The sequence below is a fragment of the Arabidopsis lyrata genome (genome assembly GCF_000004255.2).
Source record: "Arabidopsis lyrata subsp. lyrata unplaced genomic scaffold ARALYscaffold_6, whole genome shotgun sequence".
Taxonomy (NCBI): Eukaryota; Viridiplantae; Streptophyta; class Magnoliopsida; order Brassicales; family Brassicaceae; genus Arabidopsis; species Arabidopsis lyrata.
Window position 1 is genome coordinate 9,655,978 of NW_003302550.1, and position 26,484 is coordinate 9,682,461.

The following is a 26,484-nucleotide window of genomic DNA, read 5'->3' on the forward strand; positions in this document are numbered from 1 at the left end:
GTGTAAAATTTAAACCCTAACCACTCATTTGTCAACCCAAACCGATATCTAATTTCGTTTTAAATAAAATCTAAACCCTAACCACTCATTTGGCAACCCAAACCGACATCTAATTTCGTTTTAATTGTAAAATCTAAACCCTAAACCCTAAATCTATTTTGTGATTTCCTTTTTTTAATTATGTTTCTTTTTTTTTAATTTTCTAGTATTAATAATGACATGATAAAACGATTGGCTATAATCTATTGGGTGAATTTAAAGGTTCACCCCAGGGGTAAACCTAAGTATGGTTCTAAAAACATGATGTCAAACGGCGATGATCGACGCAAAGATAACCAAAACGATTGGCATGCTAATTTTTTAATCAGCTGTTTACTAAAATCAGTTATAAACTCGAAGAGTACCATCATGCCATGCGGAAAGTTGAAGGTAACTAGCAGTTGGTTAATTAGTCGTCGGGAAGCCCATCCCAATTGCTACAACATAACACTTTAGTTACCAATAAACGATTCCATCGAATGAACCTGTCATAAAAATTATCAAAAACGTTCTACACATTATCGATAGATTGAAGATTTGTTGATAATCGATTAGTGATTCTTTTTCTTTTCTTTTGATAAAGATCGACTAGTAATTCTTTAGAAAAATATATTGACAAATAACTCATATTGATGAACCACTGCTGCTGTCAGAAAATATTGTTGGTAAGTCACATGATAATTACTAATAACATGTATCCATCACCCATTGGTGATTACTGCTGAAATCGTAAACATGACCAAATTAATTATTATATGTGGATGAGTTCAACTTACTTTTTTGAATGATTACGTCTTCAACTTGCTTACTTGATATTCTAACCGATTTACCTCTAGCTTACACATCATTCGTTGATAATGCATGTGACGTGATCTATATAAGCTTAGACACAAATAACAAGAATTTATTCAAATTTGAATCTATTAAGAAACCAATAATTTCTTCAAACGTTAGATATTCGATCTTGTAATTTCAAACCAATGAAGCTTCTATTTGTTTGTTTGTTTTAATTATTGCACCTTCAGCAATAATGACCTTATACCAACTAACCAACCAGAGCCAGATCAACCAATTCTAGGACCTATTATAATTTTCCCAAAATAACAATATTTGTGTTTTTTCTTCTGTAATAGAATTTTTTCAGAAAAATGTGAGAATCCCATTGTATTGTTTTATGTTAATGTGCTCAACCAACCCCATATGTAACCCACTAGATTATAAATCGATAATTGATGTGTCGAAGGAAGGACCGTAGGAAATATAGAAGGTTCTTTCTTATTTGCTCATAAATACAGAACATTTATACACAATCGTCATACGGCTTAACCTAAGTATCTTTACATATATTAAACTAAACCCAATAGGCCCAATATACCCCAATATTTATATATATGACTAAATATAGATTAGTAGTATGTATTTTACTACTTTTCATTCAAATCATATATATTTATTTTCATTAAAAATAATATCTATGATTATTTTATTAATTAAATGATTAGGATCTTCAGTCATAAATTTGCATTGTTTCCAATTACTGTATAAAAAAGTTAAGAGTACCAGAGATTGAGATTCAAATAATTAATGTACAAAATTAATTGTATTCAAGTCAAATACAAAATATAAAAAAATGTTTGACTAGTGTGCATTTCTAGTATAAATAATTATTTAATATTCCTAAAAGGGATTAATTATGATAATGATTAAATGATTAGGATATTGTTTCCCTTGTTAAAAAGATTGCAATTAAAACAAAAGTTAAAAAAAAATAATTATATACATATTTCCTTCATAACACACACATACACACACACATATATATACACACACACACACACACAAAATTCATAGGTCAAACAATAAACATCATTTTAAAATTCCAAATCTAACGAACAAAGTTTGTAAAAGAATGACGCAAAGATTGTGTATGATGATGATGATGATGACATTGATAATGTCAGGATGTCATCTAAAATCATGCAATGGAGTGGAAAGCTTGTCAAAGGAAGACCATCACTCATCAACATCTACCTCACCGTACGTATGTTACACTCACATTCAAACTAATTTCAAACCAAATGTGTGTCAATATATATGTATATATATGTTTATGTTAACATATACTATTTATTCATGATTTCTGGATTTATGCAGGAAGGAAATAGTAATTAATCAACCTCCTCAAATAGTTCCAAACCCTATATGCATAAGGAATTGTCGCGTCAAATGTGGCAGTAACGTAGATTGTGCAAGAAAGTGCCTAATTAATTGTTGATGCTCAGATCTCAAATCATTATGTTCTATCTCGATGTGTAAAGGAGATTTATAACTCCTTTCAATAAATAAAAATTAAAGACTAATAAAATATATTTAATTATTTAAACAAATCTACTAAACAAATTCTATGCAAATATTTTATTAAGATTTACGAACTCGGTCCAATAAGTTATTAGATAAGTTTACAAGTTAGGCCCATTTAAGTTGTCCACAGCCCAATAATAATTTCCAAATCGTCGGTTCATACACCTCCGCGACTCGGTTCCCCAATCTCAAATTCCCAAATGTTTCACTGAGTCGACTCGACCTCCTCATATCCCAAAAGTGAGATCTTCTTCTTCTTTTTTATCCGTGATTACAAAGTTTTAATCTTGCAATAGCTTCTCGTTCAGTTTTCGCTACAGATTTTGTTCGAATTTGAAATTTATGGATTTTGGGTTCAAGAATCTCGGTTTTGCTCTTTACTTGATTATGAACATCTCGACGGAGTAACTAATTTGTGTTCGAATTGGTTTGTTTAGAGTAGAAATGTAGTTTTTGTCGATGATACTGGATCTAGGGTGGTTTTGGAACTGATGTTGTAAACCATGTCTTGTCTGTCTTAAAACAAGATGTGTATCATATTTTCATGTAAATCGATTATGAAGAAGAGCTTGTAGTTGTATCTAGATGTTGACACAATGTCATAGTTCTTGTTTTGTCTGATTTCATTGATCATTATATCTCTCTTATGATCTAAGACTGATTTTGGTTTTTTTTAGAATTTCTTGTTTGGGTTTTAAAGGCAAAACGAGATTACAATGGCACCATCACGTAACATAGTTGTAGCCACCGGTCTGGTTGTTTTCGCATCTGCAGGCTTAGTATTCCCCTTTTACATGGCGTAAGAATCCTCTTTTCTCTCTCAAATGTTAAATCTTGTCTGATCTTGTGGTATGTATGACATTTTGCATTTTCCTCTTGACTCCTTTTGTTGCAGATCGTCGAAACAGCCAGTGATCGATCCAACAAAACCGTTACCTCCTCAAGCAACGTTTAGAGGACCTTACATAAACACTGGTTCACGCGATGTTGGACCTGACCATCGAACTTACCCAAAGAAATGATCCAATCAAGTCAAGATAATCAAGCAGGTGTTTTCATTGTGACCTCTATACATTCATATAGACAATATCGTTTTGAAGTTTGTGCTCGAATCCATGTAACTCGTTATGCTTCATGTAAACTATCAGAAATTATTTTTATAAACACCAGTCCAACCTAACCATTGAATGAAACTGAAGAATCGGATTTAATAAACAGCTTAAGAACTTGTTTTGTATTGTCATAAAAGTTCTGAAAGATGTATTATCGAAAGCACAAAAAATTTGGTTCAGATACAAATGAAAATTTGCAACCTTCTGATTTTGTTAGTGACCCATAAATTCTCAACTTTTCGCCAAGTTTCAACATTCCTCTCAACCCAAAACAGCTATCAAAGTTTAGAAATTTATGCAATGAGAATCATAAAGTTTCGATTTTTTTTTAGATTACTATATAAATTGACAGATTTAAGAAGTAGAATATTGAAATTGCAAAAGAACACTGATAAATCAAGGAGAATTTCATAACCGTGCCATAGTTAAAAACCCTAAATCCCAAATTACATAATCATCAAGATACCCAATAGCATAAACTCTATTTCACATTCCAACTACTACTACTACTTCACCTCCATTACAAAACACATTCCAAATCTAAGTACTCGTAAACTTCGTAACCGCCTTAGTCCCTTCAGAAACAGCATGTTTCGCCAACTCACCAGGCAACACAAGTCTCACCGCCGTCTGAATCTCCCTAGAAGTAATCGTCGGCTTCTTGTTGTACCTCGCAAGCTTCGAAGACTCACCAGCAAGCTTCTCAAAGATATCGTTGATGAAACTGTTCATGATTCCCATGGCTTTGCTTGAGATTCCGATATCTGGGTGGACTTGCTTCAACACCTTGAAGATGTAGATCTTGTATGTCTCGACGTTCTTCTTTGATCTCTTCTTCTTCTTGTCTCCGGCGACTGCTGGTTCCCTTGGGAGCTTTTTGCCGGCTTTTGGTTTCTTCTCTGCCGCCGCTGCGGGTTCGGCTGCCGGAGTTTTCTCTGCCGGTTTCTTCTCCGCTGGTTTCTTGTCTGCCTTCGCCATTTTCAAATGCTTAAACTTTTCAAGAGAGTGAGAATTTGTTGTGTTGGTTTTTGATTTGATTCTTCATTCTTCGAGACTCGTGTGTTTATTTATATAGGAGTATAGGAAGAGATCTGATTGGTTGAGATACTGAGACGCGGATTGATGACGTGGTGATATGAAGGTTGTTCGATGAGGGGTTTTGGTGAATGAATGGTTCAGATCTATTTTTGACTTTAATGCGCGAGTGATTTTTTAAGTGATTTTCCAAATATGAAATATCGAAAATTCGAAAATTTTCAGTTGCGCTTTTTGTTATCCGCCATAAGTTCGTTCATGAGGCGGCAAAAGAGCGAAATAGTTTTTGGCGTGGATAGCTGACGTGGCTATGTTTGATCCGCCCAATAATGCACGGCTACGATTACGTCTTTGCTATTTAACATGATGGAAATGAAAAATTAATGCATAATTTAAACCCTTTTCAAAAAAGAAAAAGAAAATTCTTTTAAAATGACCAGCTTTTTAGTTATTTTTATTGATATATTATACACAATTTTAAAATTTTGTATAAAGAACAAAAATAAACATTAAGCTCAGCTTGATACTAAGCTATATTTGATATATGAATCGAACATAATTTTGTAGTTGAGGTATGAAAAATTATTTTTCCCGCATTTGTACGTTTATTTTTTTTTTACCATTACATAAATGTTCAAATACACCGCTTTAAGCACTATTTTTAACAGAGTTAACGATATGTTTCTAATTTTCTAGCATCTGTTAATATTGACGATGTAAATTAAATACACACAAAAACTGGAAGAAATGATTTTTCATTTCTATTTTTAGTATTACAAAATGTTTTATAGCTAAATAGTTCGTGATTATGGGGTTTTTTCTTAAAAATCATGGTAGATTAGTTGTTCATTAATATTGAGAAGTGGGAGAAGTGTTAAACATAAATTGTGATTCTCACTGATTCCACATATTTTTGTGATTAGTGAAAATCTATTAATTATACCCATCATCAGAACCAAAAATCATTTGTAACATTAACGTTAATGCACAAGTCGGGGACGCTGTGATACAACTTTGTATAGTATCTTTGTGTCATTAATTTAGAAACTCGTGAAAGAAGACAAAAAAAAAAAAGAGAGAGAGAAAGTTGAATGCACAAGTCATTTCTTTGAGATACGTCCATGAAATCTCTTTCGAACTAGAATTCCTATAATCTTACTTTAGTGTGATTGTTGTTGGCGGCTGGGACGACCCATGTGCCGGTACGTGGCCCAAGAACAAAGAAACGTGGCTCATAAGCTTGTCTTTCCTAGAAAATTTAGTCCCACAAGAGCAAACCCACTTTATATCCCCACAATGCTTCTCGTGCGTCCTAAGATCAGACAGAACCGAGAAATGCTTCACACTACATCTCCTGCACATATACATTTTAGGACAATGACTCCTCTTGTAATGATTCTTGGCACAAATCACAGATTTCAACGGTTGGAACTTCTCGTGTCTCTGGTTCCATCTACACCCTTGATGAGGGCACGAGTAGTAATGTTTCTTCAACGTGTATTCTCCTTTCTTTTCTTGGCTCGTTGGGCTGATCAATGCCTCGCGTGTCTTGTACTCATCCCCGTGCGCTCTCATGTGCATCCTTAGATTCGCGTCTCTCTTAAACCCTTTCCCACAAATCTGGCAGTAATGCGTGTATTTCGCTAGTAGGTCCGCTACGTCTAGCTCCAATATCTCGTAGTTCCCGGGTTTTGGTTTAGAACGATGTTTATCTTTTTTAGGATTTAGGGTTTCTGTGTCATACCAGTCATGATTCTGGTTAGGAAACGAGACATGTCCTCTTTCTTGGACACCAAAAAGGTTGGTCGACTCTTGCACAAAATCATGACCCGGGTCGGTTTCTTGTCGGGAAAACTCCAAAACCATTGCATCTACGGTGTGATCGTTATCGATATCGTTGCTGTTGTTAGATCCGATGTGGAGTTGTTGGCAAGTGTACAACATGGATGAAGCAGCCGTAATGATCTCTTGAACCAAACTTCCGATGTTAGCCACGGCCAAAGACGTTGACCCCGAGTATTGATTAATGTTATTACTAGATATCATGTAGAAGCTGACCAGAGATTGGATCTGATGGACTTTGTCTTGTAAGGTAGACAGATTATATAGAAGGGAGAGTGAAACGTCGTCTTCTTCCAATGATTTTGCCCCGGCCGCGGTCACGGGATTAAGGGAGATTTGTTTTGAGGAAGTACTGGTCGTCCCGGAGAAGCTAGACATTGATCCTTCTCCTTTATTTGTAATATGCTCATCTCGATTCATCGTATGTATATGAAGACTCTAGCCTGAGTTTTGTTCTTAAATTTTCTTTTGATTTTGTTGACTCTTTAAATTCTTTATGGTATATTTGTTTCATATATATGCCAGACGGTCCAGACTCTAGAGAGATGCATTGAAGAAGACACCCTACCCTCTACCGTATAAAATAGAGATCTATAAACACACAAAATAACACACGCACACAAACAAATACGTGTGACATATACTAATATTCCTTCGTTTCCAAAACCACTTTTGAAGTTAATTTTTGTATAGATAGAAACAATTTTAGTTTTTTACGAAGCGTTTATTGTAAAACAGTTTTTTTGGTAACTACTCCCTCCGTTTCATTTTAGTTGTCGTTTAAGGTTTTCTCACACAAATTAAGAAAATCATTAAATTTTATGTTTTACCCTTTATTAATATATTTTATAAAAAAATTCATTGGCCGAAACATTAAAATAGTAGGGATAAAACTGGAATTTTTACCAAACATTTGCATCGAAAACCTAAAACGACAACTATTATGAAACAAAATTTTAATTCTAAAACGACAAGTAAAACGAAACGGAGGGAGTACAATTTTACATTTATTAAAAGAAAGATTATACTTCCACCTTATCACTTCTATTAAGTGATGTTTTAGCCAAAAAAAATTTGTTTCATTTTAAGTGATGTTTTTAATTTTCTATGTAAAAATTTATATTTAATTTTGTTTACTAATCATATTTTATAATATATTTTTTTATTGGTTGAATTCATTTTATTTAATGATGTTTTTATGTAAATAATGTAAATTAAATGAAAATGATTTGTTATCTTAATTTGTGTAAAAACCTTAAACATCACTTAAAATGATATTGAAGAAGTACTAAAATTCCGTGAAATTTTTAAAAATAAGCTATTGAACCTAACGATATTTTGAACCTTGCAGTTTATTAGTGATTTAAAAATCGAATAGACGGTCAACTAATATTAAATTTTATTTAAATTGACATCTAGACGTCTTTATAAATCCCAATATTTTTTAATACCTAGCTAACGATATTTAAAATTATGAGTTTATGGAAAATATATATAACATAATACAAATATGCAATATAAAGTTGTCTTTTTACAAAAGTAATATGCAATATAAGGATTTTGATTAACTCGGATGCTGGCAAGAGACAACGCTAGAAAAGTTCATATTAGACTAAGTTTTTGTCGTCATGAATGATGTTTTTCTTCTCTTTAAATGCATTTGTCATGTATATGAATTCTTTACATTGGGTTGAAAATGGAATAATAGAAGTATGTGATGTGATTAGGACTAACTCGGAAGTCAACTAGAGAGAGCAAAAAGGACCATCCCCACATAAATCCTCCCCCGCATATTACCTTAACAAGACTTTGTCAGCTACTTCTTAAAATAAACGAAGAAGGTCAATCCCGATGTAATTAAATAGTGATTAACCTAAGTCAAGTGTTAGTGTTCTTTCATGGCCTTTTCTTCATGTATTCTTTGGATATACAATACAATCATATAACTGTCAAGTGTCAAGCTCACATAATATCTTATGTCACATCTATATCCAAAACTTAAAAAAAAAACAAATTGCGACTACATTCAGTTCTTATCTGCTTACATGCACAAAAATTGTATACGCGTGCATATATGATTGGATCTTACATGGAAATGTCTATAATGTGGCCATTGGCATGAGTTGCAATTATGTTAAATAATTTTTGCTAATGCGTGTTCATTTTTTAATTTCGAAAGAAGTAGTTTTATTGATGACAAATCAAAATTTCTATGAAGTGTGATTATATGGTGATCAATGCTGTTTTTGGGATTAGCTTTACATTATTTTTTGGCTTTTAGAATGTAACGTTAATTAACGCTTTTTAAAAAATTAGTTGCTGCTAGCCTGCTACCATTACAGCGACAGTGTATTTCACGTGCCAACAAGCTTCTGTTTGAATGATTCTAGTAGAATTTTATTGTTTCCATTGAAAATCGATAAACTGTAATGCAACTAACCTACGTAGCTCTCTTAATTTTCTCCGGCTTCTATTTTTTTAAAATCAACTACTTTAATTTTCAAGTTTCCAACATGTAACAAAAAAATGCAAGGAAAAAAAAATAAAGTAAGCAAGACCTTGTGTGGCTGGGGGTTCGAACTCCACTTTCCCTATTATTAATTTGTCAAATAAAAAGAAAATGGAAAAAAGAAATCACAAATGAATGTTGGATAATTATGCTTGCCACCCAAGATAACTAGTTTTGCTTGGCAAATTCAAATTCCTCCAATCTAATCACCGGGACAGGAGCAAGAACACGAGATCAAAGATGATTACTCGTCGTCATAATCTGAAATGCCATCGGAATCACCGGAGAAAATAGCAGTGGCACATGCATGGTTTGGCCGTAGGTTGGTTTCTAGTTTCCTTCTTCACCTTTGGCATTTGTCTGTTGTAGTTTGCTCAATCAATTACCCGTAAATTAGCAGAATTAAGTTGTAACCTGTAAAAACTAACAAAAATCAGACAATCCTTTAAATAAAAATATATTTATGTCGCCGGCGAAACCTGTTTCTTGTTGGTTACTTTTGCCCATTCATTATTTACTATTATTAGGGTTTTAAAACCCAGATGATCACTTGTTCCTTAGATTCTGTTACCTAAACAGTAAAAGAAGAATAAATTCATATAAAAGAATCAAATCTTTGTAATCCATCTCCGATCACATTGCTCCTGGAATCTTTTTTTTGATCTGTTTCATTGAGGGTTTGTCATCAATGGAGGAGTTTGGAGATAATAAGATGCTTTACTTGAGAGACACATGGAGACAAGGAACCATGATCTGTGACGTCTTACCTATCAACCCTAGCTCCAATGGTGTTTGGCCGGAACCAAAATTCTCAGATCCTAACATTAATGTTCATTTCTGGAATTACACGTTTCCACACTTGCAAATGATATTTCTCATCATCTCTTTCCTCTGGCAATTCTTGCATTTCTTCCTCCGACGTCTCGGCATGATCCGTTTCACTTCTCATATGCTTGTAAGTATTCGAAAATCTCGAAAACGATTTTCTTTTCTTGTTGTCTGGATTTGAAATCTGAGGTTTGTGTTGATCTTTTTTTTGTAGACTGGTGTTCTTTTAAGCAAGTCTTTTCTAAAGGAGAATTCAGCGGCCAGAAGATTCTTTTCTACAGAGGATTACAAAGAGATTGTGTTTAGTCTCACTGCTGCTTGTTCTTACATGATGTTCTGGTTCTTGATGGGAGTTAAAATGGACATGGGTTTGATCCGAACCACGGGAAGAAAAGCCATTACCATAGGGATCTCCTCTGTTTTACTTTCGACGTTAGTTTGTTCCGTTATCTTCTTCGGAAACTTGAGGGACGTTGGAACCAAGAACTCGGATCATACTCTCAATTCATTGGAGACTGTTGTGATTTACTCGATTCAATGTCTTTCGTCTTTCCCCGTTGTTGGAAACCTTCTTTTTGAGCTCAGGCTACAGAACTCAGAGCTTGGTCGTTTAGCGATGTCTTCTGCTGTGATAAGTGATTTCAGCACCTCGGTTCTCGCTTCTGCTCTCATCTTTATGAAGGAGCTTAAGGACGAACAAACACGGCTCGGGAGCGTGTTTATAGGTGATGTTATTGCTGGGAATCGTCCTTTGAAGCGAGCAGCGATAGTGGTTCTCTTTGTTTGTCTTGCCATCTATGTTTTCAGACCTTTAATGTTCTACATTGTTAAACAAACGCCTTCCGGTCGTCCCGTTAAGGCAATCTACTTAACTACAATCATTGTTATGGTCTCTGGATCAGCCATTCTTGCGAATTGGTGCAAGCAATCTATTTTCATGGGACCTTTCATCTTAGGTCTTGCAGTTCCTCATGGTCCTCCTTTAGGTTCTGCAATCATTCAGAAGTACGAGTCCGCTATATTCGGAACTTTTATTCCGTTTTTCGTTGCTTCATCTTCCACGGAGATTGACATTTCGGCTTTATTTGATTGGGAAGATCTCAGTGGCATTATTCTCATCATGATAACATCTTTCGTTGTCAAATTCATCTTGACTACTGTTGCTGCTTTGTTCTATCGTATGCCGATGGAAGACTGCTTCGCTATATCTCTTATCATGTCTTTTAAAGGCATCTTCGAGCTCGGTGCCTATGCCTTGGCCTACCAAAGAGGGGTATGTATACACACATAATGACTTCAAACTCATAATCATTCTATACAAAACTCTATCGCATGTTAATGCTTTGAACATTGCAGTCTGTCCGTCCAGAGACCTTCACTGTCGCGTGTCTTTACATAATGTTGAATTCCGCAATCATTCCTCCGATCTTGCGGTACTTATACGATCCTTCGAGGATGTACGCGGGGTACGAGAAGCGGAATATGCAGCACCTGAAACAAAACTCTGAGCTAAGGATTCTGTCTTGCATTTACAGAACCGAAGATATAAGTCCAACGATCAATCTTCTCGAAGCTACTTGTCCGTCCCGGGAATCTCCTGTAGCATCCTACGTCCTCCACTTGATGGAGCTGGTAGGACAAGCCAATCCGATTTTCATTTCTCACAAATTGCAAACTCGCAGAACAGAGGAGACGTCTTATTCAAACAATGTACTTGTCTCCTTTGAAAAATTCCACAAAGATTTTTATGGCTCGGTCTTCGTAAGTATCTACACGGCCTTATCTATGCCTGATACAATGCACGGAGACATCTGTATGCTTGCTCTTAACAACACTACTTCCCTCATACTCCTTCCTTTTCACCAAACTTGGTCTGCTGACGGATCCGCTCTCATCTCAAACAGCAACATGATCAGGAACCTTAACAAGAGCGTTCTCGACGTGGCACCGTGTTCTGTCGGAATCTTTGTATACCGAAGCAGTTCCGGACGGAGAACCATCAATGACACCGTTTCAAACTTATCATCTTACAATATATGTATGATCTTCCTAGGCGGTAAAGACGATAGAGAAGCAGTGACACTTGCAACACGAATGGCCCGTGACCCGAGAATCAACATAACTGTTGTCCGAATGATCACTACCGATGAGAAAGCACGAGAAAACTCAGAGTGGGATAAAATGCTTGACGATGAAATACTTAGAGAAGTGAAGAGCAATACATTAGTAGACATTTTCTACTCGGAGAAAGCGGTTGAAGACGCGTCTGAGACATCGGGTTTGCTGAAATCGATGGTAAGCGATTTCGATATGTTCATAGTGGGAAGAGGGAAAGGAAGGAAGAGTGTGTTCACAGATGGGCTTGAGGAATGGAGTGAGTTTAAGGAGCTTGGTATTATTGGGGACTTATTGACTTCACAGGATTTTAATTGCCAAGCTTCTGTTTTGGTTATACAACAACAACAGCTAATGATTTAGGTTCTTATGTAAACAATCATTTTGCAATTTTACCCTTTCATTATAGTCTTAGATATTTAATTGTAAGAAAAAGTATTCTTTTGTAAATTTTTGCTTAGTCCATTCAAATGTAACTTTTTGGAAAACTCACTTAATTAGCTCTGTTATATATGTAATCGCATAAAGTTTGGCCCAACAACCATATTAATCTTAAGAGAGGGACTTATAGAAAATCAGGTTTTTTACCACTTAAAATGTGTAAGACTAACATATATTTATTTAATATAGGAAATCTAATGATGTAAATACAAGACATTTCACTTATTTTCAATATGTTTCACTACTGGAATCTTTGTTCTATTTGAGCTCGGGTGAAAAATGGAGATATATTACTTTTGAATTTTTTATTACATAACCTGTATTTAGAAATCATTGGATATGATTCATTGGTATGGTATTAGAACTACACATTACTCGTATTCTTTTCATTAAAGCTCGGTGAATATTGCAAATTTGTTTGTTAGCAGTAGGTGTTTGCTTCAACAAAGCGTCAAGATTTAGATATTGGAAATAATTCTGTGCAAACATAATTTTGATAAATAACTGGGCAGAGTAGTACGAAATGGATTGTTTGATATATACTATTTTAGGAATCATGCATGAGTTTCCAATTCAAAAACAGTTTTGTAATGTATGGGATTAACCAATGTTTTTTAGATAAATTATATCAAATCTATCTCAACGTCAAATGTAAGAAATTCTAACATTTACCCATGATTTGAGTATAATTTAAATTTTGTGTTGAGATCATTGACATATGTTACACTCATTCATGTTGTTGCTGTTGTTGAACTACTAAAACAGAAACCCTAGTTTTTAAATCTTTGGATGCAAGCAAATCTCCAATGACTCCTAACTCCGGAAGCTCCATCCACTGTGCCAATCCTGTGACATCCAACGAATAATCTTCGTGATCTCTTCCTACAATCATCAAATCATTGTCTCCCGCCACCAATCTAACGGTGGTGGCCACCGCAGGTCCACCGTTGACTATCTTCTCCATATAGTTAAAATTGTTGGCGAGTGAATATGTTGCTTTCAAATCATTCAAGACCTCGTCATCAACAAGGTAATCCCAATTCTTGGACTTATCTAGTTCTTGACCAGACAAAAATCTGATCACAGTAAGACATACTCTCGAGTTCTGTCCCATCCATTTCGCAAGCGAGAGCGCCTCGCGATCATCTTTACCACCAATGAAGATCACACCAACGTTAATGGTACTATTTTTCCTTTTCTTACCTTTACTATATCCTCGGTAATTGAGTACGCCGATAGAACATGGAGCGCGGTCGAGGAGAGAATCATTCACTTGTCTGATCATAATATCGTCTGATTCATATACTCCATCGGGTGACCATTTTCGCCCCGAAGGGACTATGATCATCGATGTAAGGTGGTCTAAAGCAAGATTGCAAATGTCTTGATCCATTAGATCCTCACGAGAATAAGCTGTGAAGGAACTAACAGTCGTATATTCCCAATTCTCTTGTTGAAACTCGGTGAACGCGAGCATCATTGTTTGGATGTAAGAGTTTTGAAGCAACCGCGCTTTAGACCGCTTGTCATGCGGTATCAAGATGGGAAACGTACGTCCGGCAAGCTTCACTAGGTGTAACGCTGTGACAGCAATGACTCCTCTGTCTTTGTTATCGTTGTTTAGGGGCGAGGAAAGCAATTGAAGCAGCGAAATTGCGCCTGAAATGTTGTCCGGTTTATGCAAACAAGTTAGAATCTTGAGATCTGAGTTTGTTTTCAGATGCATAATGTCTCTCTTGACGTATCCAATATACTTCCTCTTTGGATCATATAGTGCTTTCACAATAGTAGGCAAAATCCCCGCGTTCAATAGCACGTAAATAATCATGACCGTGTACGTTGCTCGCGACAAATTCTGTGATAAAAATATTCATGCACCCATTAGTTCTAAACCATGATGCAATCTATATATATACATGTAGAGTGGGTTAGATAAAGATTATTATACCCTTCTTTTTAAGGCGACATCGAAGAAGCATAAGTCGACAAAACCCTTATAGTTCATGATAGTGGCGATGATAACGGATTCTCTAGTAGGTAACTCGCAGAAAATCAAGCAAGGTACAAAAGAAGCAGTCCATTTAACGACCACTGTAAGACCCAGCAGAAATATGTTTAAGGAGATGTCATCGAACGAATACAATGCCCTTACAACGTCACCTTTCATCGTCATGAGCGCGATTGAAATAGGGAAAAATATGTTTGTAATCAAGCTCTCGAACCTTGCCTCTAACGCAGATCCCAGAGGCGGACCGTCTGGGATCGCCAACCCCACCAATAAAGGTCCTAGAACGTACATTTGGTTGAAAACACTTGTGTAAATACTCGCGAAGATTGCGGTCAGGATTGTTACGTATAAGTAGATTTTCCGGACGGGCTTGCCTTCTGGGGTCATGTCGACTATTCGTTGTGCCATTGGCTTTACGATGAATATGATCACAAGGACTAAGATGATCAATGCCACTATGTCGCGGTTGGCTATTCTGGGTGAAGCGTACCTGCAGCATACCGTTTCAAACTATTATATGTTTGACACTCCGGTGCCGTCTATTGTTTAGATAACAATAAGTTTTTTTTTTTTTTTTTTGGTAAAATGGTATTTATAATATTGTTGATCAATTTTTTAACCAGTTTTAGAGCATTAATATTGCTTTAAGTCTCCGGATTTGTAGACTTTGATTACTACAAAAGTATATTTAATGAGGTAGGTAGTTTTTTCTGAAGAATAATCTTGATATCAAAAATTTATGCGAGTGCACCAATTAAATTCATAAATCGACGTCTTGCATACCTGTATGTTCCTACGTAGGAGATGCATACCAGAGTGATAAATCCAAGGAAATCGCTGACGGCAGCGGTAGATATGGCGATGCGGCCGAGCTCGGAGTTTGGCATCTTGAGCTCATATACGAGGTGGGTTATGACCGGTAACAACGTTACTGCTTGAATGGATACAATCACGCTGCGTTCTGTTGGGGCCAGCCTCAGAGGCATATAAAGAGGGTCGATCTTGTCGAGACGGAAGTTTCTGAAGGCTAATCCACTGATCATAGTCACTAAAAAGGACGAAACCGCGATCGCTACCGGCCGTTTACCGATTTTATACACCGCTCTCTTGTTGGTCTTCACGCCCATCAAGAACGTGAACATTACCAACCCAAGCCTGGCCACACCTTCCAACATTACGTTTCCAGGGACGTCTAACGATAACCGGTCTGATGAATACTCCAGAAGATCAATCAGCTGAGGTCCCAAAATCAAACCGGCCTAAATTAAAAACCAAAAGACTTGTTACTTGCGATACAAGAAACCATGCGCTTAGTACTTGCGATACAAGATATCAACATTTTCTTAACTTACAAGCATGTTGGAGACGAACTGTGGTATGCCAATACGTCTGAGGAACATATGAGATAAGACGATGGAAACGAAGATGAGAATGATTTGCAGCTCAAGGAGAGGCAATGCATATCCGAAGATAATAGTCGGAGTTTCATATTTTTCCAAGATTCCGTAAGAAGAGATGTTGTAAAAAGTCGCTCCGTAACAAATTTCAGCTTTGCTATGAGGCGGTGAAGGCGCAGGAGCTAGTGCTTGAGAATCGGTCATGATGATGACAAAGATTTGTTTTTTTTCAAATTTGTAAAAGATCGATTTCGTTTTTATTTTTGGCTGACAATTTCTTCTTAACAAAAAAATATTCAAAAACGTAACTGTTTGTTTTAAAAAAAACAGTTGTTGTTTCTCAAATAGTTGGCGCCCCCCTTTGACCAGTTTTTGTTTTTGAAATAATTTTGTTACGTTTTGAGCTGTACTTATCAACAAAGAAATGATACTTAGGCACTCTAATCCTGTTTTCTAGTCCTTTCCTTAAACTAAACCATTTTGTTTGACCAAAAAAAAAAACTAATCCATTTTACCTAATACTTATCTTTCGTAACAAACCCAAAAGATGAGCCCAATCTAAGCCCATTGAAGATCAAATATTGAGGTGACACTAGCTACTAATGACTAATCTAACACAAGAACTTTCGCCCACAACTCTAATTAATATCAAAAAAAAAAAAAAAAAAAAAAGAGTTCCAAGTTCCAACAACTTCTAAAGTCTAATTAATCCCATAGTGTTTTGAATATAAAAGAGTGGACCCAAAATGAGTCACCAAGTGGGGGGATCATATCCATTATCCAATCCTATCCTGTTTCTGCTTTTAAAAAGACAGGACATTACATTGACCCACAAACCACAAAACCTTGTTCTTGGTGACCCGTCAAGTCGCCAACTGAATTGAATCTTAAACCGAGTGTTTCCTATGTTATTAATTTTCAATTATTACCTAAATCTTTTTAATATAATATAATTTTCCAAAATATAAAATAATAATAATATTAATTTTTTTCCCAAATTTCTGATATCTGAGTGTTTTTAAGTGCATAATACAAATGAGATATTTTAACAAAAGTCCAACCACGAATCTCTGATATATTTCAATCCATCGTAAGGCCATAAACACTATTCCAATCTCTGTTCAGTTTTGTTTTCATTTTTATATTTTTTTCCAACTAAATACATTGACATAAAATTGAGATTACAAAGTTATTGTACAAAACTTTTGGAAACCAAATTATTACATAAACAAATTTTTGCAATATATAGTGAGAAAAATACATAAGAAGACAATGCTTTCGGTAGATAAACCTCGTGAATATGTTTTGAAATCCATTATTTTTTTTCTCCAAATTCGATCTTGTTCTAATGCAAACACTATACGTAGATAGTATCTCTTGGCTGAACCTCCAAGTTGCACACCACATAACAAAACCCGATGCTCTCGACAATAGTTCTGAAATATCGACATTATGATACCAAAGTTTCCGTATAATAATTATTTTGATAGATTTTGGCTCTATTTTCTCTTCGTTCGATCCCAAAAAATGTCTAATTATTCTAAAAATTGTTTGTTTTCATTAATTAATGTTCATGAAATGATTATTGGCTCTGACTAATGAACCATTTTAGACTCAATTTTTTTTATATAATTATGTATTCTGCTAATTAATTCTCAATCAGGAGTAAACAATAAACAAGTGGAAAAATATTTTAGCTATATTAAGAAGAAAATATATATATTCTTCCTCTTGTTATATTTACCAAAAAAAAAAAAAGGAGAGTCAAATTTTAATAATCGAGTATGGGATTTGTTGATTAGGCAAAATAAAAATCTGGCGTGTTGCCGAGTCATGTCACTCATCTTCATATAAATAAACCTGATTGCTTTTTAGTCTGTGCAACTTCTTCCCCTGATTCTGATTACCAAACTTCAATACATTTCTTCAAATTACGTTTCTTTTAATCTTTCGTTACTCTCCAAGAATTCTCAATTCTGGGTCTTTATCTGATTGATGTTGTTTTGAAGTAAGAAAGATCAAAACTTTAAGTAAATATGGAGATGGGTTTCCATGAAAATGAGCAAAATCAAGAATTTGCGAATCTAATGGAGATTGGATCTGGGCATTACGGGTAAAGAACATCTTTTTTGGGTATTGAAGCTAAAGTTTCACTTTTTTAGTTGAATTTGAATTTGATTATCCATGTGTGTGTGTGTTTAGGTGCTCACATTATAGAAGACGATGCAAGATTAGAGCACCATGTTGTGATGAGATTTTTGATTGCAGACATTGCCACAACGAAGCTAAGGTATTAACTAATATATAAAGGAATAGTCTTTTTACTTCCCTGGCTTTGTGACTTGTGTGTTTTTGTGAAGAACAACAAGTTTTGGTTATATATGTGAAGTTTATATAGCTAATGTGTTTTGTTTGTTTCAACAGGATTCTCTTCATATTGAACAGCATCATAGACATGAACTTCCTCGGCATGAAGTTTCAAAGGTTTTAAAGTTTCAACATTCTGGTTTCTGAACATTTTGATTCTGTTTGTTCTTTGTGATAACATTTTTGGTCTTGATTTGTTTTTTTTTTTCAGGTCATATGCTCTCTTTGTGAGACAGAACAAGACGTGAGTATCGACATTTTTGATATACAGATTTTATTGGTGAACGTGTTTATTGATGTAGTAGAGCTGTGATTGTTTTCTTCAGGTCCAGCAAAACTGCTCCAACTGTGGTGTATGTATGGGGAAGTACTTCTGCTCGAAATGCAAGTTCTTCGACGATGATGTAAGTTTTGTTATCGAGTTATCGCTCTTTTTATAGCTGGAATTTGTAGTAATGAGACCCAATATTGGTTGTTTCAGCTTTCCAAGAAGCAATATCACTGCGATGATTGTGGGATTTGCCGGTATAGATTCACTTTTAAACTAGCATTGTGATTTGTGCTTACCAATTCAAAAAAGAATCTGTTGATTTTGGTAACTAATTATTGATATGTTATCTCATGATGTTGGTTTAATAGGACCGGAGGAGAAGAAAACTTTTTCCATTGCAAAAGATGTCGTAAGAGACAAAACTTCATGTTCTGGTTTCCCCAAATGCTTCCAACCTTTCTTTGTTTGGAGATCTTATTTTGTTTTCTTGGAACAGGATGTTGCTACTCCAAAATTATGGAGGACAAACACCGATGTGTTGAAGGCGCAATGCATCACAATTGCCCGGTTTGTTTTGAGGTACAAGAATCAGATTCACCCCATTTCTTAATGCAACGTAATGTTGTCTTGGTACCAGGTTTCTTACAGTTGGACTTGATTTTTTGGATGTATCTGTTCTCAGTATCTGTTTGATTCTACAAGAGATATCACGGTCCTACAATGTGGTCACACTATGCATTTAGAATGCACGAAAGATATGGGGCTACATAACCGGTAAAAGAACTCTCAAGTCTTTTTTGCAACTGATAAAGAAAGTCATTGATAAACAAATATTAAAGGATTTTCTTGATGCTTTGTGTAGATACACATGCCCTGTATGCTCCAAATCCATATGGGACATGTCCAATTTGTGGAAGAAACTTGATGAAGAGGTAAGGTTTCTGGAACCTCATGTTCGATATCCTTATATAGTCCCTCTCGTGTTCATTAAGTCTTACATTAAAAAATTTGCAGGTTGCCGCATACCCAATGCTAAAGTTGTATGAAAACAAGATGGTAAACATAATGAAATTCGATATCTAATTTTCGTGTGTGTGTTTGTACACTTTCTGATTTGGATTGAAATGTGAATGATATGTTGAGTCAGGTATGGATTCTCTGCAATGACTGTGGCTCAAACACGAACGTTCGGTTTCATTTGATCGCGCATAAATGCAGTAGCTGCGGTTCCTACAACACAAGACAGACGCAGAGAGGCTCTGATAGTCACTCTTGCTCCTCTGGAATGCTTCAGGTTGTTGGTTCAACTGGTTAAGTAATACATTAACCAGAGATGGTTTTGGTGTCTAAATTTCCCAAGAGGAGATTATTTGTACTACTTTCTATACTTAAGTATCATCAGTCAATGCCTCTGGTTGTTTATATCATCAGAGATTCATAAGCTGCTTTGAGCCAATCCTACTCGCAAGTCTAGACCATTATAGCCCAAAACAAAACAACCATCCGATCCGACTTCACTATTTTGTTTCTAACCTGCTAAATAATATATTGAAAAAGGTAAATCAATCCATGAGTGGACTGTCTATTTATTGACACTCCTAAACTTATGTTATTTACATGGACAAGAAGATCCGGCTCTAGATCTTCAGGACCTACCCGAACCGACAAAGAAATGGCTTTTGGATCTTTTGGTTGTTGGGCTTACCAACGACTTCTCACCCATCTTCCCCAACAACAAAATATTTAAATAAATTATCTCAAAAGTTACACTTTAATTATCACATTTCACTTACTATAGAAAAAAAAAATTCACTATGAAGACAGGAACATAACATCACATTAGGAGAGAGAGAAAAAATGAAGCTAAAGTATTGAGCTTTAGAGTTAACATAATATCATCCCCAAATAATGGTAGAGGGAAAAATCATAGAAACCCCTAATTTTAGTTTCACAATCATGGAGCCAAAACATAAATGTCAAATTGGGTTTTTGGGTTTGAGATACAAAACCCAACAACAACAACAACAACACAAAAAAAGAAAGAAACCAAACATACTAGTAGAGAAAGAAGTAAACTAGCAAACTCTCTCACTTAGTATTAACTCTCCATTGATTTAAGAGTTAAACCAGGGGAGTTTTTTTTTCTTTCTTACTTTCTCATAACTCTAAATCTAAACCCTAAATGGATCAGACTCTGTCTCCCACAATGGAGCAAAACCTAATGTACAAAAAGATCAGTCTCACTTGAACCCAAAGTGAGATTAATCATGAAATTGACCTATGTAATGGTATATTTGATGACTATTAGTACTACTTGAGTAAGAAGAAAGATCAGTTGCCAGAATTGTTTCGATTTCCCGGTCAATGGAGAAGAACTTTCTGATACTTAGCTTCTGAATAGGATCCATCTGAGAAGACTCTTTTCCTGTTGAATTTCCCACACCCATTGTTGACAATGGGGCATTGGACTGTGACTGGAGGGATCTCGAAGCTCTTGAGAGGCGGTGGCGGATGGCGCCATTGAGGTAATGGACCGGCTAAGAGCAGTGTTTGAAGTAAAGGCCCTGCCTTAATAACAGCCTGTAAAAGCTTACCCTTTTCAGGCAATGGTTTGTCTGGAAACAATGGATCCATAGTAATCTCAGTTCCTGACACTTCTTCAAGCTGAGATGGTGGTGGATTCATGACATGATCAGTGGGTGACATAATGCTCTCCTCGCAATCAGATGATGAGAAGCTCTTGTTGGATCCTAGTTGTTGAGGCTGCACTTGCTCGTCTTCAATGCTTGAAGCTCCAGATAAAGGAGGAGTCATATGCTTTTGTTGCTGTAGCGAGTGGTTATCGAACATAAGACGCTGACATTTCTCGAGAGCTTCATCTCTTTCTTTGATGGTTTTGGTTATGATGTCTTTGAGATGGATCAATTGCTCATCTCTTTTCCTTATCTCTTCATAAGCAAACATCTTTGTTTGGTCGAGCTCTAGTGTTGTGTACAGTAGAGACTGTCTTATTTCTTCTGTTGTCTGTAAAAAGTTTAAAAGAGAATCAGACACACAAAACAAAGAAACAGAGGAAACAGAGGAACCAAAAAAAAAAAAAAAAAAAAACAGGGAACCCCTAAATTGGTCAGAGAAGAAATTAGTAAGAAATGCAAAATATGAAACTTATGCAAAAATCAGGGTTTACTAGATATATTAAGAAGAAGAAAGAAAAAGAAAAACCTCGAGAAATTTCTTGTTTTGACAAGACATTATGCCCCAATTTAAGCAAAATAAAAATTGAAAGTAAAGGAAAGCAAAAGCCAAAATCTATGAATACTCACTAGGGTTTAAAGAAGTTTTCTTTACCTTTGCGTGGGAGTAGTAAGACCATCCAAGAAGAGCATTGCTTTGGTTATCCATAGAATTCAACTAAATAGAGCTTATAAGATCTTTTGATTCTCTAATATAAACTGTTCGTGTGTGTGAGAGAAAGAGAATGGGTTTTAGCTTGAGGGATTAGGGAGGGAAGGAGTTATATATTAGTAAACCTTATAGTGGAGTACTGTTTAAAGCAGATGGAGCTTTTTCAGGTAGCTCTCTTTCGAGTTTTCAATAATTTTATCAAATAACTAAAAGGAATTAAAGAAATATAAAATGATGCCACATGATTTTATCATATCTTGCTACATTATTTCAACTAACCCCACTTTATCATTTACAACGCGCAAAACTATTAAGAAAATTATTTATATAACAAAAAGATCTAAAAAAAAATGAAGGGCAATGTTAACTTACAATGTCAAAATATAATTTTATAAACAGTAGGAAATAACTATAGTTCAGGTCTTTTTGCAAATCATTCTTATACTTTGTTTCATGTATAATTCTTGTACATTAAACGATATTTCATTTTTTGAAGTGGGTGTATCTTTTTTAATATTTATTTCTGTAGTTTTTGCCTTTTTCTTTTTCTTTTTTCCTTCTTTTGCCGTAAGTATTTGGTGGAAGAGAAGACCTTAGACCAATATCGTAGTTTACTGACTTTGGTCTCACTCACTCACATTATAGTCTCTCGCAACTCTTTAAAAGTATTTTGTTTTCTTCTTCGGTTTTCTTGGGATGTGCAATTACATATCTTGTCTTTATACAAGAAAAATCAAGTAGCACCGAAAAGAGCGGGAACGAATGCTTCTTCAAACACCGTTTTTCTTTTCGTTTTTGTGTATATAAATCAAAGAAGCATAGAGTCAATGCTAAGTGGATTCCATGGTCAGCAAAAGAGGCAAGTAACCAAACTTTTCCCACCAAAATGTTGAGAAAAGTTGATATGGAATCCCTTTTTCAATTATTAAATCGATCACTACCCGTGGAAAAAAAAAAGAAATGCTCTCACTACTCACATTCTCGTTCACAAATGTCACGTGAAAATTACAAAATAAACAGCTCAATTTCTTTTCATTTTCAGTGGATGATATAAACATCGCTAGATCCATAGCCGGGAGAAAGAAATACCTATCGTCCGGTTTTTAATATTATAGTCAGTACTATCAAATCTACGATCACTAGATTATTCTTCTTTTTGGTCAGCATCGATTATCCATGCCTCCATGGTGTAGATCATATCTAGGTTCAAAGTTATGGATATATATAATTATTTTTGTTATTACAATATTCATATTCTTTTGTGTTGCTAATTATTCGATCTTTGGATATGGTCAAATATCATATCTAGTGTAATATTATTAACGTGAAAAAACTTTAGTATGTATGTAAACATACAATACGAAACTAAGAAAATATTTATTAGTGTGCTAAAAACATACAATACGAAACTAAGAAAATATTTATTAGTTGACAACAATAAAATAATATTTTTTTAAATTGAGGTAAACAATGGAAAAGTTGCATGAAAATGTTCTCACTGAGATTTAGAAAGTGTTTGGGATATAAAGAAGAGGTAAGAACATAAAATACAAAACAAAATAAATATTTAGTGACTTTTTTTTTGTTTTATCATTTATATATTTTCTTCAAATATTCGTATATTTTCAATTTGGACTGAACACAGTTTTGTGTCGTTACTTTTTAATTGCATGTGAAAGAAAAACTTGTAAATGAGTAAATGACTGACTACTAGGTTTTTCACCCAAAAAAAAAAAAGGTAAATGACTACTAGGGTGGCGAAAAATCAATTTTAATTTCTTGGGCAAAAATTTATAAATATTCTTAAATACTTTCTTGAAAATGATTTATTGACTTTTACTGCAAGTGGAAGTAAAGTGAATCTCCATATTTAGTTTGCTGGGCATGTGTTAAGTGATAATCATGATGGTGATACTCCGAATATTAATATACATACTAAGGAAAAATGGATAAAAAACAATTATTTTTCCTAAAAACATGTAAAAGACCCTCGACTTTTTTTTGTGGGATTTTAAACCCTCATCTTTTCAGTGGTAAAATAAACCCTAATATTAGTAAACTCAACTTAATTTTCTTTTATTGTTATATTAAAACATTAAGAAACAACAAAAAAATTAATATATGATTTTTTTTTTCCAAATTCGTTTGCAATTTGTTTTTCTAAATTTAAAGTTTTTGCGCTATAAAAATTCATTCACAATTTAGTTGAGATTACACAAATAACTTTTGTTACTATTAGACAAATAGCACATTTGATTTTTTTTTTATTCGAATTTTCAGTTTTTGGATAAAATATAGTTAAATAACGATTAACTAAATGTAATTTATATTATAGTTTTAGTATATCGTGATATATATATATATATATATATATATAGAAATACTGTTAGTAAATCTTATTTTGTTCGTCCAACGAAAATATTTTGATGTGCAAATTCATGTACTTTTTGTAGTATTATAAAATTTGGTTTGGTCTCACATTAGTATATTTGTGTGATCGAACCGAATACACCTTTATTAACATAAACTCATATTCTGTTCGGTATAAGAATTTCTATACATAATTTTTCGTAACACAACCGAATACAACTTCATTAATTAACTTTTCTACATCATGCTTAAAAATTTTCAATTTAGCAAAAGATTATATTGTAAACAAGAATTTTAGAAGAAAATTCCTAAATCAAATTGTTAATATTTATTTATGTTTTAATGTAACTATTTTTTTGAATTTAAATTGAGTTTAATAGGGTTTATTTTACCATTTATGAAAAGGTGAGAGTTTAAAAACCCACATAAAAAGTTGAGGGTTTTTAATACGTTTTTAAGAAAGGTGAGGGTTTTTTAACCCATTTTCCCACATACTAATTATGAAAATGTTATCAATTAAAAAGAGTCTAAAGGATTCTCTGTTTCAACAATATGCAGATAAACTAAGTGGTCTTCGTGTAGTGGTAAAAGAGAGAAAAGTTTATGCCACCTAAGTTCGAGTAACATTGGCCATCGGAGTTCAAATTCCCACATGATTTATTTGGTCTCCATAATTAGTCTTTGCGCCTAAAAAACTTTTAAAATCATCTAAGTTATAAAAAAAAAAATATGCACATAAATAAATAATATATATATATATATATATATATATATATATATATATATATATATATATATATATATATTCAAAAAGAAAAAGCAAAAGAAAGGGGGATTTCCAATAGTAAAAGTAGGGAGACAATAGTTATCATTTCATGGTCTCTTTCACCAGCATTAATCTAAGAGCATGTCAAGCAAAACTTTGTATTTCTACTTTTCTTTTTATTGTGTTGAATATTAAGAGCTTCGATTTTCCAGTGTGCATGGTCACGCACAAATATATCTAGCTTTGTGATTCATTGTGCTTACTCGCGATTTTTTATAACTTATAACAGTAGTGTACTAGTGTATAATGTATACTAGAAATCGTACTCTTAAGTAAAACAAGACCAACTAAATATATGTGAGCCAATAGTATTAAGTAGATGGGTTTAATTAGTACATCTAACTAGTATCTAAGTTGCGCAACCAAAAAAAGTCCTAAACTTCAGTTTTGACTTTTGAGTTAGATATAAATAAACATTGACGACAGATATTGATTTCATAGATCTCTATATCACTTATTCACTTATGATTATGAATGTGATGACCCCGTCCAATATCTAGTTATGCCTTATGAATATGATCGTGTTGGCAATATTCACAACAAAGATAATGTAGGATAAGAGCTAATTATACGAAGCCACAAACATGGGAGCTATCCATAAATGCACAGGACATGCTTTGCTTTCATTCTTCACTGTCATTATGAATTGAACAAGTTTGTGTGCGTATTAGTTTTATCCAAATACTAATTAAGAACCTTAAATTCCATATTAAGGGAAACCAGATTGTTTATTTTGTCGGCCAATAATTCAATTCCTCATGATAGAGAAAGTAAGAAACAAGCAAAAACGAATTTACCGTTGTGGCAGTTAAAGAAAGATTCAATCTGATTTCTCCATATTTGCCTTTTAGAAAATTACGTATATAAGTTATAAATCTTTATATGACTTTTTTTTTCATCGTACAAGGCATCATAATTTATACCTAATTAATATTCCAAAAATCGTATGTTAAACATTTAGCATGCAGGACCACAATAGATTATTGTCAAAGTCGTCAGTCCGTCATGTTTTTCATTGAGAATATATAGAATCGATTTAGTATAAAATAATTATTTGGACGTAAGAAAAAAATCTTCCAATGACAATGAATAAATTGACACATATCAATATATGATCTAATAATTTAGGTTTCCATTTACTTTATAACTTAATATTGTTTTCTTGTGTGTAAAGTCTATGTATATTGTTTTGATGGTTCTAGACTGTGGACTTCGAGTCCTGAGTGTTTTTGATACATAACATCCAGTTGTTTCCCAGTAAGCACACAGAATAATTCGACCGCATTACATCAGAAGTTCTTTCAGTTTTTGTTTTTGTCTTGCGTGTGTCATGTGTTTATAGAATTTTGTTGACTAATTAGCCCATCTCACATTGTCTAACCATTTTAGTCGTCTCGTGTTTGAAAACATGAAAAACGAAAGCTGGAAAACTTAAAATATATAAAGGTTTCAGTTTTCTCGAATATATTAATGGATGAAATTTTTTGTTTCAAAAGGGAAAATGTCATAAATTGCATTGCGCAATCATTTATTTGTATCGTAAAATATAACTACTCAC

General features: G+C 34.2%; 7 protein-coding genes across 7 annotated transcripts; 3 read left to right on the plus strand and 4 right to left on the minus strand.

The window, feature by feature from the left end:
* The first annotated feature begins 2,533 nt into the window (after nucleotides 1–2,533).
* On the plus strand, nucleotides 2,534–3,643 carry LOC9310168. Its single transcript, XM_021023926.1, has 3 exons — nucleotides 2,534–2,640; nucleotides 3,078–3,199; nucleotides 3,296–3,643. Exons 2-3 carry the CDS (start codon nucleotides 3,117–3,119, stop codon nucleotides 3,420–3,422), a joined length of 210 nt encoding a protein of 69 aa, XP_020879585.1. The 5' UTR covers nucleotides 2,534–2,640; nucleotides 3,078–3,116; the 3' UTR covers nucleotides 3,423–3,643.
* Nucleotides 3,644–3,887: 244 nt separating this feature from the next.
* Nucleotides 3,888–4,638, minus strand: LOC9308092 (histone H2B.10). Its single transcript, XM_002874055.2, has one exon. It carries the CDS (start codon nucleotides 4,488–4,490, stop codon nucleotides 4,053–4,055), a length of 438 nt encoding a protein of 145 aa, XP_002874101.1. The 5' UTR covers nucleotides 4,491–4,638; the 3' UTR covers nucleotides 3,888–4,052.
* An 860-nt stretch (nucleotides 4,639–5,498) lies between these two features.
* Nucleotides 5,499–7,003, minus strand: LOC9310169 (zinc finger protein STOP1 homolog). The gene has a single exon (XM_002874056.2). The coding sequence runs from the start codon at nucleotides 6,807–6,809 to the stop codon at nucleotides 5,703–5,705; it is 1,107 nt and encodes a 368-aa protein (XP_002874102.1). The 5' UTR covers nucleotides 6,810–7,003; the 3' UTR covers nucleotides 5,499–5,702.
* Nucleotides 7,004–8,569: 1,566 nt separating this feature from the next.
* LOC9310170 (cation/H(+) antiporter 3) lies at nucleotides 8,570–12,291 on the plus strand. Its single transcript, XM_002871977.2, has 3 exons — nucleotides 8,570–9,853; nucleotides 9,941–10,999; nucleotides 11,083–12,291. The coding sequence occupies exons 1-3, from the start codon at nucleotides 9,587–9,589 to the stop codon at nucleotides 12,202–12,204; spliced, it is 2,448 nt and encodes an 815-aa protein (XP_002872023.1). The 5' UTR covers nucleotides 8,570–9,586; the 3' UTR covers nucleotides 12,205–12,291.
* A 643-nt stretch (nucleotides 12,292–12,934) lies between these two features.
* Nucleotides 12,935–16,334, minus strand: LOC9308093 (cation/H(+) antiporter 9). The gene is made up of 4 exons (XM_002874057.2): nucleotides 15,643–16,334; nucleotides 15,074–15,549; nucleotides 14,231–14,780; nucleotides 12,935–14,137 (listed from the first exon to the last, which is right to left on the minus strand). Exons 1-4 carry the CDS (start codon nucleotides 15,889–15,891, stop codon nucleotides 13,010–13,012), a joined length of 2,403 nt encoding a protein of 800 aa, XP_002874103.1. The 5' UTR covers nucleotides 15,892–16,334; the 3' UTR covers nucleotides 12,935–13,009.
* Nucleotides 16,335–17,461: 1,127 nt separating this feature from the next.
* Nucleotides 17,462–19,781, plus strand: LOC9310171 (E3 ubiquitin-protein ligase MIEL1). Its single transcript, XM_021023352.1, has 12 exons — nucleotides 17,462–17,800; nucleotides 17,890–17,977; nucleotides 18,112–18,171; nucleotides 18,266–18,298; nucleotides 18,381–18,458; nucleotides 18,536–18,579; nucleotides 18,694–18,734; nucleotides 18,822–18,904; nucleotides 19,008–19,099; nucleotides 19,188–19,257; nucleotides 19,340–19,381; nucleotides 19,473–19,781. Exons 1-12 carry the CDS (start codon nucleotides 17,724–17,726, stop codon nucleotides 19,638–19,640), a joined length of 876 nt encoding a protein of 291 aa, XP_020879011.1. The 5' UTR covers nucleotides 17,462–17,723; the 3' UTR covers nucleotides 19,641–19,781.
* Nucleotides 19,782–20,231: 450 nt separating this feature from the next.
* LOC9308094 lies at nucleotides 20,232–23,082 on the minus strand. Its single transcript, XM_002874058.2, has 2 exons — nucleotides 21,674–23,082; nucleotides 20,232–21,349 (listed from the first exon to the last, which is right to left on the minus strand). Exons 1-2 carry the CDS (start codon nucleotides 21,725–21,727, stop codon nucleotides 20,687–20,689), a joined length of 717 nt encoding a protein of 238 aa, XP_002874104.1. The 5' UTR covers nucleotides 21,728–23,082; the 3' UTR covers nucleotides 20,232–20,686.
* Between the last annotated feature and the right edge of the window lie 3,402 nt (nucleotides 23,083–26,484).

What these genes read in the sequence shown, in the direction of transcription:
- LOC9310168 (XM_021023926.1), top strand. Translation starts at nt 3,117, where the DNA reads ATGGCACCATCACGTAACATAGTTGTAGCCACCGGTCTGGTTGTTTTC. An exon ending in GTATTCCCCTTTTACATGGC is followed by an intron (nt 3,200 to 3,295) that starts GTAAGAATCCTC and finishes CTTTTGTTGCAG; the next exon opens with ATCGTCGAAACAGCCAGTGA.
- LOC9308092 (XM_002874055.2), bottom strand. Translation starts at nt 4,490, where the DNA reads ATGGCGAAGGCAGACAAGAAACCAGCGGAGAAGAAACCGGCAGAGAAA.
- LOC9310169 (XM_002874056.2), bottom strand. Translation starts at nt 6,809, where the DNA reads ATGAATCGAGATGAGCATATTACAAATAAAGGAGAAGGATCAATGTCT.
- LOC9310170 (XM_002871977.2), top strand. Translation starts at nt 9,587, where the DNA reads ATGGAGGAGTTTGGAGATAATAAGATGCTTTACTTGAGAGACACATGG. An exon ending in GTTTCACTTCTCATATGCTT is followed by an intron (nt 9,854 to 9,940) that starts GTAAGTATTCGA and finishes TTTTTTTTGTAG; the next exon opens with ACTGGTGTTCTTTTAAGCAA. An exon ending in CCTTGGCCTACCAAAGAGGG is followed by an intron (nt 11,000 to 11,082) that starts GTATGTATACAC and finishes TGAACATTGCAG; the next exon opens with TCTGTCCGTCCAGAGACCTT.
- LOC9308093 (XM_002874057.2), bottom strand. Translation starts at nt 15,891, where the DNA reads ATGACCGATTCTCAAGCACTAGCTCCTGCGCCTTCACCGCCTCATAGC. An exon ending in AGTTCGTCTCCAACATGCTT is followed by an intron (nt 15,550 to 15,642) that starts GTAAGTTAAGAA and finishes TTTTTAATTTAG; the next exon opens with GCCGGTTTGATTTTGGGACC. An exon ending in ATGTCGCCTTAAAAAGAAGG is followed by an intron (nt 14,138 to 14,230) that starts GTATAATAATCT and finishes TTTTTATCACAG; the next exon opens with AATTTGTCGCGAGCAACGTA.
- LOC9310171 (XM_021023352.1), top strand. Translation starts at nt 17,724, where the DNA reads ATGGAGATGGGTTTCCATGAAAATGAGCAAAATCAAGAATTTGCGAAT. An exon ending in ATTGCCACAACGAAGCTAAG is followed by an intron (nt 17,978 to 18,111) that starts GTATTAACTAAT and finishes TTGTTTCAACAG; the next exon opens with GATTCTCTTCATATTGAACA. An exon ending in GATGATTGTGGGATTTGCCG is followed by an intron (nt 18,580 to 18,693) that starts GTATAGATTCAC and finishes TTGGTTTAATAG; the next exon opens with GACCGGAGGAGAAGAAAACT.
- LOC9308094 (XM_002874058.2), bottom strand. Translation starts at nt 21,727, where the DNA reads ATGGATAACCAAAGCAATGCTCTTCTTGGATGGTCTTACTACTCCCAC. An exon ending in CTTACTACTCCCACGCAAAG is followed by an intron (nt 21,350 to 21,673) that starts GTAAAGAAAACT and finishes AACTTTTTACAG; the next exon opens with ACAACAGAAGAAATAAGACA.